Source organism: Bemisia tabaci, chromosome 4 (assembly GCF_918797505.1).
Source record: "Bemisia tabaci chromosome 4, PGI_BMITA_v3".
NCBI lineage: Eukaryota > Metazoa > Arthropoda > Insecta > Hemiptera > Aleyrodidae > Bemisia > Bemisia tabaci.
Window position 1 is genome coordinate 3637163 of NC_092796.1, and position 22545 is coordinate 3659707.

A 22545-nucleotide genomic window follows, 5' to 3' on the forward strand; every position below is an offset into this window, starting at 1 on the left:
TGAAGGCGCTCCAACATATTGGGAATGGCAGGCATCCTTCAAATGTACGGAGCTTTCCTCGTAAATTAAATCAAGATACTGCGGCCCAAAAAGAGAGCAGTATTCCAAAATCTCACTAAGTCCTAGCATCCGTAATTAGTAACGTTTAGCATACACTTTATCGCCAGGCTGTTGCTTAATCGCCTTCGGCTATAAAAGGCTATAAGAAATTATGTTGCCGGCTATAGAAGCTATTGGAAATCTTACAGCTGGCTGTAGGTCTATGGTATTTAGGAACACAGATTCTACTGCCAATTTTTACCAGGGCCCATATAAAATGATTTTTACAGTCATTTGATGAGGAACACGTTTTAATCTCGGGTAGGTAAATAATGCGCCGCACAGTGGATCGAGTCAGTGGGAGAGGTCGGACGTGATTTAAAAACTTTAAAATCGTATATCTTCATTAATATAGATTGCTGAGTTTTTAAAAGAAGTTTCATCGGTTTTCTCGCAAAATCTCCTGTACAAAGAACCCCTTAAATTTAAAATTGTGACGAGATAAACGTAAAATTTTACACCTTTGATGAAAAATTTCATGTCCGACTTTTTCTGAAGACTCGTTCCACTGTGCGCCGACAATTTAGTAGAATAATATACCATCATAGCTAGGCTCATGTTAATTAAGTTGCGTGCCAATTATTGAAGGGGCGACATCAGGGTGCAGCTTATTTGGACCGAGTTTAACAGAAAGGAACCAACCCACATTAAGTTGAACCTGAGAAAAAGAGCTTTGAAGTTTTATTTCTCCATGAGGCTCAATGTATATAGAAAATAAATTTTAACCCCTCTTAACACAGACTAATTTTTTTTTCCTCGACTTTGAGCCTTTTGCATGGAAATATGTACGACTAGCGAAACTCAAAAACGTTCTTAACTCAATTTTTTCGAATATGTGGGTTGGTTCCTTTCTGATGAACTCGGTCCATTTGTATGCAAACAACGTTTGAAAAAGTTGACCTCTATTTTTCTAGCTATGAGTGAAAGTCTCCATGGAAGGCTCCCTCATACCGCCTTTGTCTGTTTAAACAATGTATACATCAATGAATCTTATGATTTAGAATCAGCCTGAGGAAATAATAGTTAAAAAGAGACTTCTGTGTTCCTAGCTCTGCGTTAAAGTCTCCCTGGAAATCTCCCTAATGCTGTCCATGTCCATGTAAACAATACACACATCGATGAATCACATGAACCAGAATTAGCCTAAAGAAATGTGTTTGCAAGAGACCTCCATGTTCTTGCCTTTGCGTTAAAGTCTCCTTGGAAATCTCCCTAATACTGCCCATGTCCATGTAAACAATACACACATCGATGAATCATATGAACCAGAATTAGCCTAAAGAAATGTGTTTGCAAGAGACCTCCATGTTCTTGCCTTTGCGTTAAAGTTTCCTTGGACGTCCCCCTCGTGCTGCCCATTATGGTGCGACTAAATTGTACACTAAATAAGTAAAGTTGGTGACGTTCAGCTCCATACATGGTTGGTTGGTTTCCATTACATACGGCGCGCGGCGTCATTACAAACAAAAAAATCCTGTACAGTTTGAAACCGATCGGACCAATTCTAGAGCCTACTCTAACGTTTTTTTTTTGTTTTTCGTTTTTGTTTTTACAAAAATCTCGAATTTTCAATTTTTACCAATGATCATCCGTTCCTATTATCAAAAATTGATTTTTTTTTTCGAGGAAAACACGTCGTATCAGAGAAAATGCATTGGTACAAAAATGGAGAAAGTGCATTTTACTTAAGAATCACCTTTGAAAAGTTTTTTTTTAAATAAAAATAAAAGTAAAAAAAAATACTATACTGATTATGTACATTCATCGGAACAGATTTCCTTCAAGGTCGGAAACAATTTTGTTTGCTCTATATGATACGCAAAAAAATGTTCCTCCCGAAACCCCGATAAACTTTTCAGCACTGGAAAAAAAAACACATTGGATCTAGAGTCCAGACTCTTGAAAACATTGACAAGAAAAAAAACTCTTGATTCAATCAGAGTTTTGCTTAAATCAAAAGGAAATCCGCTCAAATTAAGAGGCATGGTTCTTAATTTAAGCAAAAATCCGATTGAATCAAGAGTATTTTTTCTTGTCGATGTTTTTAAGAGTCTGCGGACTCTAGATCCAATGTATTTTTTCTCCAGTGAGTGAATCAGTATATTCGAAATGAATGAGGAAAAATCGTAAAACATTTTAATAAGATATATTGTTGTTTAGTTTTTTTAAAGACATTGCCGTGCCGTGGGCTGCCCCATACTCGACAACTTGACAACTTGCTTTACTGAAAATTAATCGGGGTGATGCGTGTCCTTGGATCACACCGTAGGTATCATAGACGCTTGATAACTATGAATCATATTTATTATCCTAAATATTGGTTTATTTTTCCGGTACTCACTTATTTCGCACTACCTATCAATTTCACCGACGTAAATCATAGTAAAACGTAAAAATTCCCATTGGAACTGACCCAGGTCTTGAGAGGTCTCGGTTGGGAATATAAAGGGTAGCTTTTTTAGTTTTCAGCCATCGCAAATCAGTTTTTTATTTCTGCCGTTCCCGGATGGATATGACCGGCACTTATCCCCTCCCGCCTTCTCACACTATGGTGCGGTAAAAGAGCGCTCATTTGAATATTGTGTATTTTACCGCCTTTGGCAGTGACCAATCTTATCGACTTTTCCGAGTCAGTAAGCCAGTCTGTTAAATACGAAAATTTTCCCTGCAATTGAAAACTTATACTTATCCTATGTAGTCTATTTAGCATCGCACTTGAAATATACTTCAAGCACAAATTATCGTTATTTCTCTCGTAATGTAATTTCTTTTTTTATTTCGATCATATCTGAAACTTCGTCATTCGAAAAATTGATTTTAGTGTCATCTAATTTTTCACCACGAGATTGGCAGCTTGGAGTGAACTGACATTTATTTGAGGTTACGTTATTGTTTACATTCATTCACAAGTCGGGTTTTCAGCATTTCAGCCTCAATAGTTTTAATTTGTCCATCAGCCTTCGGGCTTTCTTTAGTATTTGTAATGACTTAGTTGTAAGCTGTGCCGTAGTCTCTCCTGGTGGTGCATTCAACCAAAATTTTCCTGCGGTGAGCATTTATTGATTTCTTGAATTAATAGGACTTACTATTAAATCCTGTAACTTCTCCGTGGACCGATTGCTAACGCTCCTCAGTCTTACTGAGCAACTGCAAGAGAAGGCTTCTTGATTGCAAGAATTTGCCATGGACGTCAAACCGATCGGCTCATGGTGACAGGGGACAGGTGTACTGCCTCAGACTCATGTTCAAATTGAGGCTCCAAAGTGACGGCTGTCTAATCGAGTGTTGTGTATTGATGCTGCTAAAGAGAGCTACCCGCGTGCTTCTGGAGGTAATTGACAGCAATACTCAGCTAAATATCCATTACTTTTTAGCATCACTTTGAACATGTGTCCAGGGCATATGACAGACCTGATAAACATTTCATGCATCATTCACCACATCGACGGTGTAAGTCGGCAATCACACAACTTGTTTGCGGTGTCTGTAAATCTCTGCCTCTATGTTATTTTTTAAAGGAGAACAAATTGACATCATTCCTTGAAGTTTTTGCAGAATTTTCTTCGCACTGCAAGGAAAAATCATGGCAGTATTGAAGAGTTGCCGTTGAATAGTTTCCCGTTTAAAAAATAGAGTATGACAGGAAGTCTGCGACGTCGCAAACCGAGTTATGTGATTGCCGACTTACACCGTCGATATATGTATCATCATATAATGATATACCAGATGGTCCTTATAACAATCCCTTCACCCCCTTCTTACAACTGCATCAGTAAAGTCTGTTCCAGTTCTAATTGGAGTATCCGAATGGTTTAGGCAGGAAATCATTGGAACCTTATTGACTGCAGCTATCAGCAAAATTAATACAGAGAAACAACTTAAAACAGGACTAAGGCTGCAAATAAGAAAAAGAAACACATAAAATAAAATAAGAAACCCGGGACGTTTTGCAGGGATCACACCCGCTTTTTCAACCGGCCTTTGCGGGTGTGATCCCTGCAAAACGTCCCTGGTTTCTTATTTTACTTTATGTGTTTTTTTTATTATTTGCGGCCTTAGTCCAGTTTTAAGTTGTTTCTCTGTTGAAGTTTCAGGCCGATTAAGTTGTTTTTTCCTAGCAAAATGTATATATTGACAGTGTAAGTGGGCAATCACACAATTCGTTTGCGGCGTCTGAAAATCTCTGCCTCTACGCTATTTTTCCAAAGAGAAACAAATTGACATCACCTCTTGAAGTTTATGCAGAATTTTCCTCACATATTGAAGAAAAATACGGCAGCTTTTAAGAATTGCCGTTGAGTAGTTTTCCATTCAAAAAATAAAGTATGACAGGAAGTCTGCGACGTCGCAAACCAAGTTATGTGATTGCCGACTCACACTGTCGATATGTTAATCTAAAATTAGTATACTTGATAATCCATACGCTTATGCCACTACTTGATTACTGACTACTGACTTGAGCCATCCACAATCTAAGCAGCGGCCCACTGAATGAAGCTATGTTGGCATGATAAGACAAGACATAGTCCTATCTTACCAATGCAATGCATCACATTTCGGTGTTTTATTGGGCCGCATTAAACCTTTGATAATTGGCTTGCAGAGCAGATAACACAGTGGGGCAGTGGCAAAAAATGTTTGCAGGGTCGTAGTAGGTATAGTTTTATCTGAAAAATTAATAACTATTTATGTAAAATTTGTGAAAAACCCAGAAATTTTATTAAATAGTCCTGACATCATTTCCACAGGGAGAATCAGCTTATCAAAACCTGGCCAAGCAAAAGCTGAAATTCGAATTCTCGTAACATAGCAATGCCTGAAGACCGAGTTCAGCCAATCAGCAAACGCTGTTTTCCCCTGTTTGGCTATGTCATCAGCGCCCGCCAAAAGTTTTTTTTTAAACAGATCCCATTTTTGGCATTTTTAAAGTGGGGGTTTTCCACTGTTGAGACAAAAGGATGAAAAAAGATCGGAAAATTTGTAGAAGCTCAGTTCACCTTGTACTTCCAGAAAATGAATGAAGATTAGGGTGCCATAGACCCATTTTATTTCTTGTACCATCATTGAATAGATTTTAATTGAAGGTAGCACAATGAGACATTACAAAACTGTTCCATATTTTAATTTTTTCCTATCTCATGAAGAATTAAAGTCGCTCCCTGTATAAAAAGTTGTGTGGACAAGCCTATAAAGTTATCCAATTAAATTGCCTTAATACCAGAGCTGAAATTTGCTGTATCATGACAAGCATCACTTGTCCAGCAAGCTTCTTAAAAGCCTTAAATTCTTATCTTTTATATTAAATCTACTATTAAACTAGTTGACATCTAGTTTTATTCTGTCATGAAGCTATCATAAAAACTGGGTTTTTAATAACCTATTCTTTAAATTAATCGCTTTTAACTCATTAGTTTATCACCCACCTATTTCTTGTCTGTAAGCACTGAAGGGAAGAGTTTTTTTTCAAATGATATCCTTTTATTTGTTTTCAGATGCTGCTTTACTTGCGGCGCTACCGATCATTCTGGTGGGGTATGCTAATAGCATCACTCACATGGATGACGAGCATCTATCTCTATTGGAATCTTACGGCTGAACAATCATTACAGACCATATCGGAGTCAGCTCCTACCCCTCTCAAACTTCTCAAACCTCTCAAACACCATAATCCACTGGATAACGAGATCCTGCCGTATGAGAATGATAAAACCATTGCTAAAAATAAGAAGAAGTATTTCCAGTATGAAAATGGCTACAAGAACAGTGATAATCTGAAGAAGAAACTGAAGGTTCAGTACCCCACTCCAGAATCACCACTGCCATTTGGTAACTAATATTTATTCTTATGCTAAATTAATCAAGTAGGTATCCTTTAGTGATGCCACCTAAAACAAGGATTATTTAAATTTGTCCCAGAATTTTTTATTTCCAGGGTACCTGATGGTCTGGAAAACCTGAAATATCATCGGAAGTTAGGGAATTCGGTGTGCAGTATTTAGCAAAAGTCAACATAATTAAATAGAAATAAAGCCTAAGTGGAAGTTTTTTTTAGAGACAAAAGAAAGTCAGAGAATTTAAACATTTTGGAGTATAGGAAAGGCAAAAAACTAAGAAAAAAGTCAGGGAAAGGCAGTAGTAGAAAGGAAAGTAAAGAAATCATGGAAACTGTATTTTTCTATAACAAATTGCTCTGTCATAAAAAAAAATTAAATAAAACATGGTCACTTTCAAAATTCATTTTCTCAGCATCAGTTTCCAATTGAATCATGCTCTCATTATTTTAAAATTATAATGGACAAATTTATAATATTTTTTGACCAAAAATAATTTTGGAATGGAAAAATTGAATTATTCAGATTGAAACCATAGCGTCCTCGCTTTTGTCGACAGAATTATGGAGTATAGAATGATCCTTCCGCATTTAAGAAGGTAAAATGGAATTAAAATTGTTGAATTAAGAGGATTTAATCCCCCTCTTAAAGGTCATAAAGGTATTCTTTACATAGTTACATAGAAATGGTCCTGAAGTTGTTACTTACCCTTTAAATTTGCTATGTTTAAAACCAACCAAAATGAATGGGCCTGTTGCAAACTTTTGCTAGAGCAAAAATAAGAGTTGTTTCTTGTAGATAATGCCTCAAAAATCACGATGAGCGCATCGGCAAACTCTGAAATGCACTCATAACTTCACAATCAGCGTAAGAAATTTGCGTTTTTTTAAGCTTCCCGCTTCAAAAACGATACTACGGCATAGGTGAACATTTTGTTAGAGGAGTCGTTCCATCGTCGGCGATATTCATCATGGCCGACGCTTGCACGCAGTTCCACGCGTAATTCAAGGAGAGTTCAAGGTCAATCAATTCGGGCGTGGAAAATATGGACGTTAACACACCGATTGTTATCTGGTCTAATCCAGTTCAGGTGTTATATCGTCCCATCAAACGTGTTTTGGCGGATTGGCGTCGGCTATGATGATTATTGCCGACGATGGAACGACTCCTCTTACAAAATGTTCACCTGTGCCGTAGTATCGTTTTTGAAGCGGGAAGCTCAAAAAACCGCAAATTTCTTACGCAGTTTGTGAAGTTATGAGTGCATTTCAGAGTTTGCCGATGCGCTCATCGTGATTTTTGAGGCATTATCTATAAGAAACAACTCTTAGTTTTGCTCTAGCAAAAGTTTGCAACAGGCCCATTTCATGCGAAATCTTCTGATTTGAAAGGCTCGTTTTACTTTTAACTATTATATACATCTAGAGGCAGAGTTGTAATTAAAAGACCATTAAAAATGTCCCAAATTTTTTGCTGTTCAATTCTGGTACAAGGTGATTCTGAAATTGATTGTTTTTTCACTAACTTTTAAGCCGTTAGAGACAGAATTCTAAATTTGTTTGCAGTCAAAAGTATGTAGACTTAAAAATTCGTTAAGATATGAACATTAGTATTTACTAAACAATTTTTCAAGGGTGACATGAGGGAAGAATAGAACTCCCAATAAGTTCCATAAAAAAAATGGGCAGAAAGAAAAGGCACACTTGTGAATTCATATTTTCCAATGAACTCCTGAAAGATGAAGGTTATATGAGAAATATTTAGCTTAGTTTTGTGCGTAAGATTATTTAAAAGAGTGTGATATGTCTTTAAGAAGTGTTCAGACTCTTAGCAGTTTCCTCTACAAAAATCTGCGTATCTTCTTGGAGCTGATTTGCTGCCTTGAATCAACTGATCTCAATGGCAAAAACAAATGAAAGTCTTTCACTCATAAATCTATTTTGGAAATAAACTTTGCTAATGGATTTTCCATCAATTTTTCATGGAACATATAGCCCTGCTTTCATTTCGATGGTATCTATCGTCCATTTCTCTTAGTACCAATTCTCTCTTCTTTATGTCTCTCCAAATCTTTTTTCATCATAGGAAAGAAATAATTCTAATTTTTCTATCCTCTATAGGACTTGATGAACTTGGCTTAGTGAAGTCCGTGGCAGACCTGCGCCTCAAAGAAGAAGGCTACAAGCTCCATGGCTTCAACGCTCTCATCTCTTCAAGGCTGGGCTACCATCGATCCATCAATGATACTCGCCATCCCCTCTGCCGCACGCAAACTTACCCTTCAGACCTCCCCACAGCAAGCATTGTCATCTGCTTCTACAACGAGCATGCCGACACTTTGAAACGATCTGTCCACAGCATCCTGGAACGTACCCCTGAACGCTTTTTGCATGAAATCATTCTCGTTGACGATTTTAGTGACCTTCCTGGACTGGAGGAAGAGGTCAATCAATTTGTTGCTTCTAAGGGAATGGAAAAGGTGAAGTTGGTACGAGCTAAACAAAGGGAGGGACTGATTCGAGCAAGAGTGCTCGGTGCTGGGAAGACATCTGGCCAGGTGTGTAACGCCTATTTCATCTAAGTCCACTTTGTTAATTCCAGGCCAGAGACAAGAGACTCTCCACTGGCCCCTTGGCCACAGGTGGAAGCTGTTACTTTCGGGGATTCAACACTTTTTTTGGACAATTATGAGGGAGCAACAGTCATCTTACTCGCTGGGTAAATGATGAGCCTCAGATGATGTAATGAGTTAAAGAAGTTTCCCAAACTTTGGTTTGTTTGCAAAACGAAATTCTTAACATGTTGTTGACCATCCACCTAGTAAGTAGGTCAGCAGTTGAATGTTATAGTCCCGTAAGTAATAGCTTCAAGATAGAGTACCAGTGGAGGATCTCTTGTCTCTGTTTCAGGCTAGCTTCAGTGGAACATTTCAAAAGCACAATCATAATATTCTCCAATTATACGTGTACAAAAGATCGTGAAAACTTTGCAAATTATGGACCTTTCAAATTATCTATTCTTTAAGTACTTCAGTTGCAGAATGAATAATTCCCAGGTTCTTTTTCCTGGCGTAATTGAAAGGAACTCCGAATTACATATTGACAGGGAAACTATCAAACTATGTATCTAGATTTGCGATGTTGCTAACTTCCTGTCATGCTGCCGTGCTTTATTTTTAAAATGGGAAAAGATTCAACGTCAATGCTGAAAAACTTTTCTGATATCTCTTCTCTGTGCGAACTTCAAGGAATAATATTGATTTCTTCTCTTCTTAAAAAAAAATGGGAGCGGAGATTTCAAAATAATGTAAACGATTTACATAGTCTGGTAGTTTCATTGTCGATATGGAACTAAGTATCATTGCATAGGCTAAAATTTCAAATCCATTTCTCTTTCCAGGTTTGCAACATAGAAACCTAGCTTCTGCTTTGTTTATGTACTTTTCTATCTCTCCTAGTTTCAGTTTTCTCATAATCATATACCCTATAATGTGCTGATTAATTCATTTCTCATATTTCCAGTCTGGAGGAGGTCTGCTGGAATTTCTAGGAGAGATCGGGTCCGCAATGAAAGAGTGCGTCAGATCATGGGAGTCGAAAATGACATCATATTCGACGTCATGACCAGACAGCTTGTCTGGTATGGTCATGTCAATAGAATGACGGACGAAAGGCTGCCAAAGAAGTTGCTTGATTGGGTTCCTCCTGGAAGGAGACGAAGGGGACGCCCAGTGAAAGGGTGGCGACAGGGGATTTTAGAAGAAATGAGGGTTTGTCAACTCCCTGAAGGGCTTTGGGAGGATAGGGGACTTTGGCGGCTAGGGGTCGCAGAGCGCCAAAGAGCGCTATAAAAGCGACTTTATACATACATACATATTTCCAGTGAGTTCCGTGTCATCCAAAAAGTATAGTCGTCTGTGGTAGATTTTGACCTCTAATTCCTCTTGAAAATATATTTTGCACTGTATAGTATCCCTCTTTGTTGCAGGTTCTGATCTTTCTGGACAGCCATATTGAAGTCAATGTAGGCTGGATAGAGCCACTTTTGGCAGCAATAGCTGCTGACTCGCATACTGTTGTCACCCCTATTATTGATGTCATCAATGCGGACACTTTCCATTACACGCCATCTGTCATCGTGCGAGGTGGCTTTAACTGGGGTCTCCACTTCAAGTGGGAATCCCTCCCTAAAAACCTTTTAAAAACGGACGAGGACTTCATTAAACCCATCAAGTGAGAATATTATGCAATAAGCAAAAACAATATTGCCCTTTAAGGAAGATTGTTCTAGATCTACGTTAATATACACTAATTCAGTTTCTCCTCTTATATTATGTGGACGGATTTATGCTAAAAGGAGATATGTGCAAGTGGAAAGAGGGGGTGTGCTCGTTAGTTGGGTCATAAGAAACAATGTAAAAGTGGATATAGCTCCTTTTGAGAAAATTGAGAAGCGGGATTTGACATTAAATCAAAAGGAGCTAAGCGGCAAAATATGCTAACTCATGAGCCGCGGGCATGGCAAGAGAGCCTTGTGGACAGGGCTCATGAGTTAAAGACGCGGATCCGCGGCTCGGAGTCTCCATCGTCGCCGCTGACGTCACTGGCGCTTTATATTCCCCATTCATTCTTATGGCCCGACCACTAACGAGCACACCCCATCTTTCCACTTCCACATATCTCCTTTTCGCATAAATACGTCCATGTGTTTCAATAAGGAAACGAAAGATTATTGGACAGTAATAATTTTATCTGGAATAAGTTTTTAATGATATTAGATTAACAAGTAATGAGCGGTAGAAGGATAAATGCATGTTTCCTACAAAAAAACAAAAAAAAAAAAAAAAAAAAAAAAGGAGACCTTAATAACTAGAACGTTGTAATTGACTTGGGACTCTCTTGTTTATGGCACAGAACAAGCAATTTTATCAGTTGCAATCAGCATCTTCTTTTGTGATCATCTCTCCACATAGCCTTGATAGCAAATCAAATTTTTGCTTTACAAAAGTTTCAGCATTGAATCTTTGATAAATATGCAAATTGGGCCCGGACATAAGTTTTTCAATCCTCAATAAAGTTATGATTGTTTAATTTTGATCGTAAATATTGTGAATAGTAATACTTGAATCTTTACGTAACTTCTTGGTTTTCGAAAGGAAATGGTACCGACCAAATTTATAAAATGTCAGTTATTTGGTACCTACAGTTGCTAACCAGGTAGCAACTCATATCTTAAACCAATGTGAAAATTTTTTCTGTCTATGGATCATGACTATATTAATGTTTTCTATAGAAGCTGTGAGTGAAGCTTTTTCATGAAAGTCGTATTAGTCGATTTGACTATATGAGGCACTGACTGAAGACTCAATTTTGTTTGTGAATTCATTTTGTAGGGAACTTACTCAAAAATTGGACGAGAGTGTAGATAATTCATAACATCAACTCCACATTCAAACCGCATACACTGAGTTACACACCTCAAAGTTCTGAGAATCACTTTAATTCAGATTTAGAATTGGTTACCCTCAGAAGCAGTTTCAAATTCTAAAAATTTTAAGTTTTAAATATCTCTTTGTCATCTGGAGTTAATACTCTAAATAAAAAATTAACGATAGTATCAATACTGCAACAATCATTGCTTCCCTGAAGATTTTCAGACTTACACCTGTTTTTTCAGCTCACCAACAATGGCAGGGGGCCTTTTTGCAATGGATCGTGCGTACTTTTATGCGCTAGGCACGTACGACAAAGGAATGGATATCTGGGGCGGTGAAAACTTGGAGCTCTCTTTCCGTGTATGGATGTGCGGAGGACGGCTGGAAATAATCCCATGCTCACGCGTGGGCCACGTTTTCCGTAAGCGTCGACCTTATGCAGACCCATCAGGCCAGGACTCGATGCTTAAAAATTCTTTGCGTGTGGCCATGGTCTGGCTGGATGAATACAAAGAGCACTACTTCAATCACACAATGCAAGCCAAACGAGGGGATTATCCGTATGGTGATGTGTCGGAACGAATTGCACTCAGAAATACATTGGGATGCAAAAGCTTTGATTGGTACGTTCTTACTGGTTTGTTCTAACTTAATCATTTAAAACAGTCCATTAAACTTATCTTACACATCAAACGTTTTTACCTCCTGATATTGCAAAGAGTGAGAGAAAAAGTGAAGCCCTTTACAGCTGAGGTTGTGTAACAGCGATTGAATTCCGAAGATTTTTATTTGGCAATACTACATAAAATAGTTTATTTTGGGGAGTTCAACTATAGGGTCGTTTCAAATAAGCGTTCATATTTGAGACCACTATTTTTCCGAAATACTAAAAATTAAAATTTGTTGAAAACCTTCGGTGTGATATTTTTTGTGGCATTCAAGACCTCAGGAATCAGCTTTAAGCAGTGGTGTCGAAAAATTGGCCTTGTGGCCTTGTGGCATATGGTCGCCTTATTGGCGCAGGTTACGGTAATGACGAAATTTGTTGTTTTTTCGGCGATAAAACACACGAAAACTCATCAATGTTAATGAAACTGCATATTTGAGGTTAGGACGATACGTTACAATAGAACATGCTGACATTTTAAAATAAAAATGAATTCTTGCCACATTTTTCCATAGTTACGGTAATGACAGTAGTAAGTTACCCTTAAACACAAAATTCAATGTAAATAACACAAAATTACTCATAAATTTGAAACAAAATGTGATAATAACTCTCCATGCACTCAACTTCCGAACACTTGTTGACTCAATAATAAACACTGTTGCTGCTGCCCTTTAGCGGCTAAGAAAACTCTTAAATTCGGCGGTTACGGTAATGACACGAAACTCAGTAACAAGCATAAATCATTCAAAAAATGCCGAAATAGTTGGATTTAAAACCTCTTCTTGTGATCAAATATTCTCTAGGATATACTGAAACTAATAATCCAGCTGAAAGTCAAATCAGTCAAACTTGTCTCGGTTTTATGATAGGCTAAAAATACCAAATCAGAAAAGTAACAGGTTACGGTAATGACATTTTGGACATTTGGGGCCCAAAAAATATTAAAAATGGAAGATTTTTGGGAAGAATGAGGTCCGAATCAGATAGAGGGTAAAATTTTGAATAGGAAACAAGAAGAAGGGAAAAAAAATCAATCAACTCGATGCAAAAAATTGGAAGTAACGTGGAATATGAAAGCTTATTTGAAACGACCCTATAGTGTCTTTGAAAATGCTATATCTTCTCAAGTTACTATTCACCTGTATTCACTTACAAGTGAATAAATTGCAACTTAGCAGCTAGTATATAAATTATTGCTTTTTGCTTAACACCTTAGATAAAACTTGCGAAATACATCAACAACGATTTCAAAGATTGGGTGGATTTCATCAAGTGTATTTAGGAATCCGTGTATTCCGTATATGCACAGTTGATATTTTGATTATCCAAATTAAAGCTAAAAGTTTTAAAATTTCAACCAGCTCTTTTTATTTGTAAACGTTTTAGTAACATCATAACAAGCTGATCGAGGATTCTAGATTGGTCTAAAAAATTCCAAATGCAACTTCAGCAATTATACTTTAAGACCCAGGGTGAATTCAAAAAATATTACACCTGTCATTAAAGATACTGTGTATTTCAGTCCTTATAAATGGTCAGATAGCTTGTATAAAGAGGCTTTATATCAGCATCAAAATAAACATAAAAACCCCTATTCAAGATTTTGGGGTTTATTTCAGTGATCTTTTCATATAAATACTATTTTTCTCTCACCAGGTATTTAAAGAACATTTATCCAGAGTTAGCTCTTCCGACAGATGATAAAGAAAGGTTGAAGAAAAAATGGGAGGCGATGGAACAACCAAAGTATCAGCCATGGAACCAACGCGAGAGGAATTTTGTCAATCAGTTTCAGGTAAATTACCGAATTCGTATTATATCCTATGTATTATCTCTTATATGTAAAGTATTTCTTTTGGTGAAGGAAAAATATTGCATAATGGAAGAATATTAGTGTTACTTTTATTATTGACTAGCTGCTTCAGCTCGCTTTGCTCGCCTCCACTCCTAGCCAGGGGGTCCGCCCCTTGACCTCCGATCACTCGCTTTGCGAGCTCCATGAAAACTTTCAAGAGTGCATATTAAAAGTTTCGGATTTTTGGTATACAATCAGGACATTAACAGTTTTTTTTTGCAACAAAAATCACGGACATTGGTCCGACGTTCTTCAGAAGTAAGGATCACAAGGTTTCGACCTTTACAGTTTTATTTATTAAGATTTGCCAGCAGTAAAGAAAAAGAGAAATACCGAGAAATATTAAATATTTTCATGATTGTAACCAAGAAAATGTTAAAGCATTAAAATTATTCCAAAAGTAACATTGATTAAAAAAAGAAAGAAATCCTTGATATATGTATAGCGCTAGCCCTGTTCATTGTTTCAAAGAAATTTTCGCCTTAAGGCAGTCAACTTATTTCCTAATGAACGATACATGTGTCCATTTCAAGAAATCAGTGCAAACTTTCTCAAGCACCACCAAGTGTTGTGGAGAAGGGGAGCAGAAATTAATGTTTTTATTTCTTTTGTGTCAAGAATGTTTATTAGCCCATGAATCTTTTGAATAATGCTGGTGTTTACTTTCTATTTTTTAGATCCGATTGTCCAATACTGCCCTTTGTGTTGCACCTGAAAAAGATTTGAAGAAAGGCTCTCTTTTAGTTCTTAAGTCTTGTCTGCGAACAAAAAACCAGGTAAGGTGGTTTCCTCCTCCTCAATGCTCTAGAATTTGAAGTTTTAGGTGTAGGAAGGGGACCTCTAGATTGCAGTATTTTATAATTTCCACTCCTAATTTAGAATTTATAGAGAATACCAACGGGTGGCTTTCTAGGAATTTTTTATCAAAATATAATTATATAATATAGAACATTTAATGAAAGTCCCAACTAAGCTCATGCATTTGCTCTTCTTAAGGCAAATTTCCAAAACTGGATTTGGTTCATTTTTTAGATGGATGACTATTGTATCACTATTGGAAGTTGGACCAATCAGAATTGAGTATTTAATTTTTAACCAAATCCTGGATTAGTTCAAAAGAGCGCAAAAATTGGTTGACCTAACACAAGCTGCGTTTATGTAAACTGTAAACCATCGATTTCAGGAGAGGTCATACAACTCAAATCCTAAAGAACGGAAGAGTGCATCATTAATGAATACCACCCTCTATTCTAGAATGAAGTCTTTCAACGGTGGTAGCAAAATTTTGAAGCCAAATGAAATGAAATAATACTGTAATCTGTTGTTATATACTCATAAACACTGTTAATTTATGGTTGATTTGATGGTATGCTCTAGATGTGGTATGAGACGGACAAATCAGAACTCATCGTTGCGCAGCTATTGTGTCTGGATGCAGGGAAGCCCAGACCTAAAATTTCCAAATGCCATGAAATGGGTGGTCTCCAGTCGTGGAAATATCATTTGAAAGTAAGAACATTGTGATATGTGAAAATATTTTTCATGACGAATAATTTTGAAGTCACGAATTTTAGTTTCTTGCTGACTTTAAATTAAATGCCTAGAATACATTTACTCAATCATAAAAAAAAATTCAATCAAGGGTCAGTCAATTTAGTGATGTCAAGTTGTAACAGAGTTAAATTCTCAGAACCAAACAACCTGAATGTACCATTGGACAAGAATTGAAACCAAGTATGGCAGCATATATGCTCTTATCAAAATAAAAAGTTTCGAAGTGAATTTGGTGGTGTTAAAAATTGAAAATTAATCACCTTTAATGACGAATGAGAAATTAGTGTTTTCGCTTTCGAAAATTCAAACCTCTTGTTTTCTAAATACCGAAGTCCTCTTGAATCAAATCAGACTCCCAACTAATTTCGGTACTTCTCATAATTAAATCATTTTCTCAAGAGTGTTGGAGGCTGAATTTTTTTTCACCTCAGTTTACATGTATACTGTTCATCAAATAAAGAAGGAAATTATTGTGGAACCCAGCACTAGGTAATTATAAAGCGATAATTTTGTTTTAGGTAATGTTATGTTCGAATCAAAATCAAAACGTTAGTTTTGTTTTTAACTTTATCGATTTTGGCGCCTGTAGGAAGAAGTTTGAATGGAAAAAGATTTATTGTAAACAATTAATGCTAATATTGTCCATATTTAAAAGTTTATTTTGGAAATTTTCAACACATTTTGTTTGAATTTTTGATGGTGGAACAAATCTTGCTGTACTTTGACTCTTACCTTATTTTCATGTCCATTGCAACATTATTTTTTGATGAAATTTTAGTAATTCACTAAAATTCAGTCCCTTTATAAAGAGGGGAAAAAATTGCTCGGAAAAAAATTAGAAGTCCTCATCTCTGAATATCTGTTCTCTTCTTTTCATTTTACAGAAGGGTTCACCCATCTACAATGTAGCAGCTGGTATGTGCTTGAGTGCAGAGACGGCAGAACAAGGCGCTTATGTAACGATGGACATCTGTACTAGTGAACTGGTTCGTTGGGATGTCATTGAAGTCTAAGTCCAACAATGAATTCAAAGGAAAGACAAATCAAAGGCTGTATTTTGCAGAGAGATTCAAATTTTTTCGAATCAATTTGTGCCTTAAAGGAGGGGCGCCTGCGTCTCGCCATTTTTTGGTAATGCACAGAAAAGTCTCCTTTTAGAAGAAGTAACCATAGGGAAACTGTTACTGATCGCTATCATAGTTTTTGAAGCAGATAGAATGAGTTCTTAGAATATATATCAGTTCTACTTCGTAAACCAACAGATAGATGAACGAGATAAAAAATGTTTTGACTAGGAGCTTGTCATGTTCCACAGAGTAGTCATTTCTGATAATGGCAGCTTTATCGAAGTTTATCGGTATTTTGAAAACAAGGTGCACTGATAGCCTGCCAACAGCGCTTTTTTTGAAACCTTCACCTTAAAATGGTTAAAGCAAGGTTTTCACTGAATCTCACTCATGGAACATATCTTGGATGTACAAAAAGGAGATTTAAAGGAAACCAAACTTTGCTTAGGATCAGATACTTTTGATATCTCAAGAAATTGAAGTTGGTAAAAAGTGAGATGAGACTATAGATACTTCCAAGCTCTCTTTAATGACTATTAACAAAATGTTGGAAGCAATCCTTGAGGGTTACAGGACTTTTGGTCCAATTTTTTTTGTCCATAAATTTTTTCGTCCAATTTATTTTGTCCACGACTTTTTGTCCTTGAAATCTGGTCCAAGTTAAATTCGTCCTGGTAAATAGTTAGTCCTACGCATTTGTTCGTCCAGTGGTATTAGGTCACATTTCTGTGGTCCAGTAAGGTAAAAAAGTTATGTCCAAAACTCACGTCCAATGAGGCCGTTTCAGCTATTTCCTTTCAGCTTTCAGCTACTTTCAGTCATCGTCTGAGTCTTCTTCGTCCGAGTCCGGTGGATCTGCGCGTGGCATGCCTCCACTGCAGCATGATCCGGGAGATGCAAATGAGTTGAGATATCGCACTTATAAACAACTAGTTCTTCCATGTTCGTATTAGTGACGCATCTCGCATTGCATGTTTGCCTCCTCTCACACCTCCAGTACTTTCTCGTCCTATCTTTATTGTACGAATGGTGATGGTACACAAACCCTTCATTGACAAGGAGGGGCTTGTCGCGTTTACTCTGTATCACTGTTGGAGCCATTTCAGTATATCAACAAACGTCACACATCCTAATAAAATTTCAAAACAAAAATATATACAGTCATTGAATTTTGAACGAAAATTTTAAAATCACCTCTTTGATGTTTCTTCTTTCGATTTGGGGATGGTATATCAACAAATGTCACCCACACTAATAAAATTTCAAAACAAAAATATATACCGTCATTGAATTTTAAACGAAAATTTTAAAATAACCTCTTCGATGTTTTTTCTTTCGATGTTGGGATTAAATTTAAGGGTTTCCATAGCTACGAAATAAATTGATCTTAACGCCAATTGATTCACACGCCACGCGCAGATCCACCGGACTCGGACGAAGAAGACTCAGACGATGACTGAAAGTAGCTGAAAGCTGAAAGGAAATAGCTGAAACGGCCTCATTGGACGTGAGTTTTGGACATAACTTTTTTACCTTACTGGACCACAGAAATGTGACCTAATACCACTGGACGAACAAATGCGTAGGACTAACTATTTACCAGGACGAATTTAACTTGGACCAGATTTCAAGGACAAAAAGTCGTGGACAAAATAAATTGGACGAAAAAATTTATGGACAAAAAAAATTGGACCAAAAGTCCTATAACCTCCTTGAGACCTTACTTTGTACAATAGTTCAATTTCACCTTGTCTTTTTCTTCGTTCAGATTTCCCCATCAGTACAATACATTAATCTTTTTCAGCAAGGTTATGATAAAAACTTTGAATTTTTGTCACCGTATTGCAAAATCTTTTTTCATTGGACCACTAGACTAGATGCAGATTCATTCTGCTTCATGTTTTCTCATCAAAATTTCACGTAGAACAGGACTTGTGCCATGAAAATTATTACAAGTATCGTTTAACCAAGATGTCAACATGTTCATTGCAAAAATTCAAACTTTCTGTTCATGAAAAAAACCATGATCCACTAATACTAAACGTTACCTGCACAGTCTCTGCAGAGTAGGAAATATGGCAACCTCAATCTCAGCGCTGTGGCTCAGCTGTTACCTGCTCTTTATAGTTTTAACAATACAGGACGGTAAAGGAAGACAGTTCGATTAACAAGCCTACCAAAACCTTTGTAGTGCGCGATTAGATTCACTAGACTTTTTTTTTCTTGGGAGCGGAAAAGTCAAATTTTTCATAACCAAGTAAAGTAAAAACGATAATATCTTAATCTCAGTAATTTTCGTTGCAAAAATCATGTTTTACATGAAATTTTGTCGAGGAAACATTTATCAGAATGGTTTAATTTGTACCTTGTCTTGTGATCCATTCTATTAAGGTACCTATTTTTTTTATTTAATTGTTTATTTACTTTATTTTCAAATGAATCTTCCACTATTCTCTGTAGGTAGGATAGTAAATCGGCCAGAGATCTGATCAAATATCTATTCTGCAAAATTATTTTATAATTTTACATTTTATTCATTTTTCATTTACAAGCCTTTTGGCAGTTATTTGTATATTCTCATAACTGGGAACAAGCCCTCATTTAAATCATTTCTACTTTACCTGAACTTAATAAAACTGGATAAAACAGTTGTAGCTCCTCTTTGTCTGTAGATAAAAGACTGAATGTAGCTATGAAGAGCAGACCAAATCAGATAGACCTATGAATGGAAGATATGATATTACAATACTCATGCCTCAAATGTTACTTTGTTACAAGATGAATTCCTTAAGTAATTTTTTGTTTCTTGACTTTCTTAAAAACTATCGATATCGTAAGAGCTGAGTGTTTTTAAATCAAGGTATAATTAGGACTTTGTTTTCTTGATAATTATTCTTTAAATTACCCGGAAACTACCTAGTTCAGAATATAGGGAAATCTTGGAAGTTTCCTAACTCAAAAATTTCATTAGATTTCAAGAAAAAACGAAAAAATGACACTGAACCTTCCTACTGCTAAATTACCCCTGTTACTTGTTGGACTACAAACCTAAGAGTATTTATGAAATATTTTAGGAGTTTATTTTACTGTGCAACCTAAGATTATGAAAAATACATCCACTTTCCTTAACTATGGCAAGGGCTTAAAAATATAAAAAACTACTGTAAGAATTTATTATGCATGAATATTTAGACGTAATTATTACGCAGCACGGAAAATTCCTTACAGCAAAGGAACCTTCCAGTCCCTTGAATTTCCTCTGTTATTCATAGTACCGCTTGTTATAAGGAAAATTTAGAGCTATTGGTAAATGGACCGCGTTAAACAGAAAGGAACCATGCCACATCAGCTGTTGTCAAATTTAACAGGGGAATTTGATTTTTTACGAGAGAACGTTTGTGCGGATTCTTTTGAAAATTTTAAGGAATTTGCTTTGTATTATGGAGAAAATTTATAGAAATTTGCACAAAAATCCGCACAACCGTTTTCATGTAAAAAATTAAATTGCCCGATTAAATTTGGCAATAGCTGATGTGGCTTGGTTCCTTTCTGTTTAACGCGGTCCAAATAATGAGGTCCTTTATTTCAGTGCCTCTGATTCTAGAGAGGATAGAAAATCAGGGGAAAAATCTATCATCACAAAAAACTTTGCATTTTTAAAAGACCAAAATTTATCATGCAGTAAGGAACACCAATTATTCTCCTCTAAAATTGTCAAATAAATAAAAAAATTCTTGCTTTTTCCCACCAGAGGAACTCACCCCACTCTTTAGAAAACTCATTGTATTCAGATCGAATCTCATTCTCACTAACTGAGAGGAAGAAAAAAACTAAGTTGTAAGCAATAAATTTAGTCTCTAGCATTTAATAATGAATCTTTCAGGTTACATGAGGTAACTTGCTCTGAGTCCTCTCTGATAATGCATTCCAGCAGCCTCAATTATTTTTTAAGCTTTGAAGGTAATTTAGAAATAGTAGAATAGATTGTTTAATAATTCTTTCAGGACTTCACTCAGAAAGTACATATAAATATTGAAAATTACCTCTTCCACACCAATCTTTGATATGCCCCAGAAAAAAAATCTTAATTATCTTTCAATAGTGACTCTGGAAGATTAATATCTGGTAGAAACTTATTCAGGATCAAAGAACTTAAAACTTAGGCGCCTGCCTAGAGCTGTTTGTAAATACTTATCAAAGTATGAAATGAGAAGACTGGAAACATTCTTCTGCTGCTTTAAACTTTTACTCATAAAATTGTTATTTCTTTTTTATTTTGTTTTAGTATCTTCTTAATTCGTTATTTATGTGTTATGGTATGGATAAGAATGTAGACCAGACTTCCTCAACTTTTGTTGAACACTTACCTCACTCGATTCTGTATTAGTGTATTATCGATGGTGAAACTGCAGAAATACGTATCTCAGTTTGCGGCATTGCAGACTACTATCGTACTTTATTTTCTAAATAGAAAACCATACAACATCATTCCATGATAACTTATGATTTTTCCTGTGAAGAATATTCTTTAAAAATGTTAAGCCATGATGTTCGTCCAGTCTCTTTTAAAAAAATAAAATAAAAGATGAGATTTAAAAACATCGCAATTTAGATATGCAATTTTGCAGTTTCACTGTCGATATACAGTTGTCTGATTGATCATCAAGATTAATTAATAATTATTTCTGCTTAGGCCAAACTTTTTACTAGTGCAACTCATAAATTAGTTTTTCTAACATATACACATTTGTATGTTTTTCAAGTTAAGCTAGCCAGTTTTTAGCTGAACTTTTGTTATTTGTCTATCTACTTGTTGTACATTTTTGCAGAGTGACTTTTAAATCACCAACTGAGAACTGTGATTTTTTTCATGTCTACTCTGCTTCCGTTGTAAAGGATGGCAGAATTTGCGGTGCCTGTGATATTTAATGATTTTAGAATTCTCAAAAATGTTTGGGTTCTGATAATGTTTTATTTTTGTACCATTGAAAGAACTTGATGCCTGGGGGTTGACTGGATCAGTTTTGGAGAGTGTAATAATAAAGCCACAAAAAAATGTGTCAGGATTAGAAGAAAGAAACTGTGAAAAATTAATGGTGAATGATTCTTCATCACTGCGTCATCATTCACTTGAATGATTGATTCTTTTAAAAGAAGTGAGAAAAGACATTCAGTGTCAAATAATTAGATATTGTTTTTGTAAATTTGTAATCGTTTCGTCCTGTACCTCTGAAACTACAAGTAAAATTAGCTTTGGCATATAATTCAGTCAACCTCTAGCGAATGCAGGAAGTTAGAAATCTCAAGAAATGCAAAGATGTATTTCACCCTTAAAAGACGAATCTCTCTTGTACAATTCTTGAAAATAAAATGTTGTTTTTATTTTAGTTTTGACTTTTTCAATGATTTTCATCAGTATAATTTTTAGTTTGAGCAAAACTTATTATTATTTTTCCTATCTCTGTTTACATCGATGTTTAGAGGCTTTGGTTCATTCTTGTGAAGTCTCCTCAAACAAAACTGTTGTTACTTTACATTACAAAGCCTCTTCCACTCAAAAAAAAAAAAATTGTGTTGGTTTCAGGATATTGGAGGAAATTAGGTTTGAGAATTCAATGGTTTTCTGGCATATTATCGAGCTCAACTAGATTTTTTAAGAAAACAAAAGTTGACAAAAATCCTCGGATCTTTCCCCTGTAAATCATGCACACAGTAACAATGGGAAAAATAAGAAACTAGCTGTTAAGGGTACATACATGCACACATGCAAAATTTCATGTAAAAAGAAAAAACGTAATACTTAAAATGAAATTCTACAAACTAATTTATTGGAGTTTCATGATAAAGTTTTAAAAATTCTAGAATGGAATCAATATGCAATCATGGCCAGATTTATACACAAGCTGTTGAGGCCGCGGCCCAAAGCGGCAAGTTTTTTTTTTTTTGGCTGTACTTGCAGTCTGTGGAGAATCGTTGAAATTTCGTGAATAACGCAATTTTACTAATTTTCAGCACACTAAGTGAAATGATAATCT

The 22545-nt window shown here is 35.9% G+C and overlaps 1 protein-coding gene across 1 annotated transcript; it reads left to right on the forward strand.

The window, feature by feature from the left end:
* Window positions 1-2975: 2975 nt before the first annotated feature.
* Window positions 2976-21897, forward strand: LOC109031311 (polypeptide N-acetylgalactosaminyltransferase 35A). The gene is made up of 9 exons (XM_019042763.2): window positions 2976-3147; window positions 5592-5925; window positions 8051-8487; window positions 9918-10162; window positions 11607-11987; window positions 13691-13829; window positions 14567-14665; window positions 15267-15398; window positions 16328-21897. The coding sequence occupies exons 2-9, from the start codon at window positions 5592-5594 to the stop codon at window positions 16454-16456; spliced, it is 1896 nt and encodes a 631-aa protein (XP_018898308.2). The 5' UTR covers window positions 2976-3147; the 3' UTR covers window positions 16457-21897.
* Window positions 21898-22545: the final 648 nt, after the last annotated feature.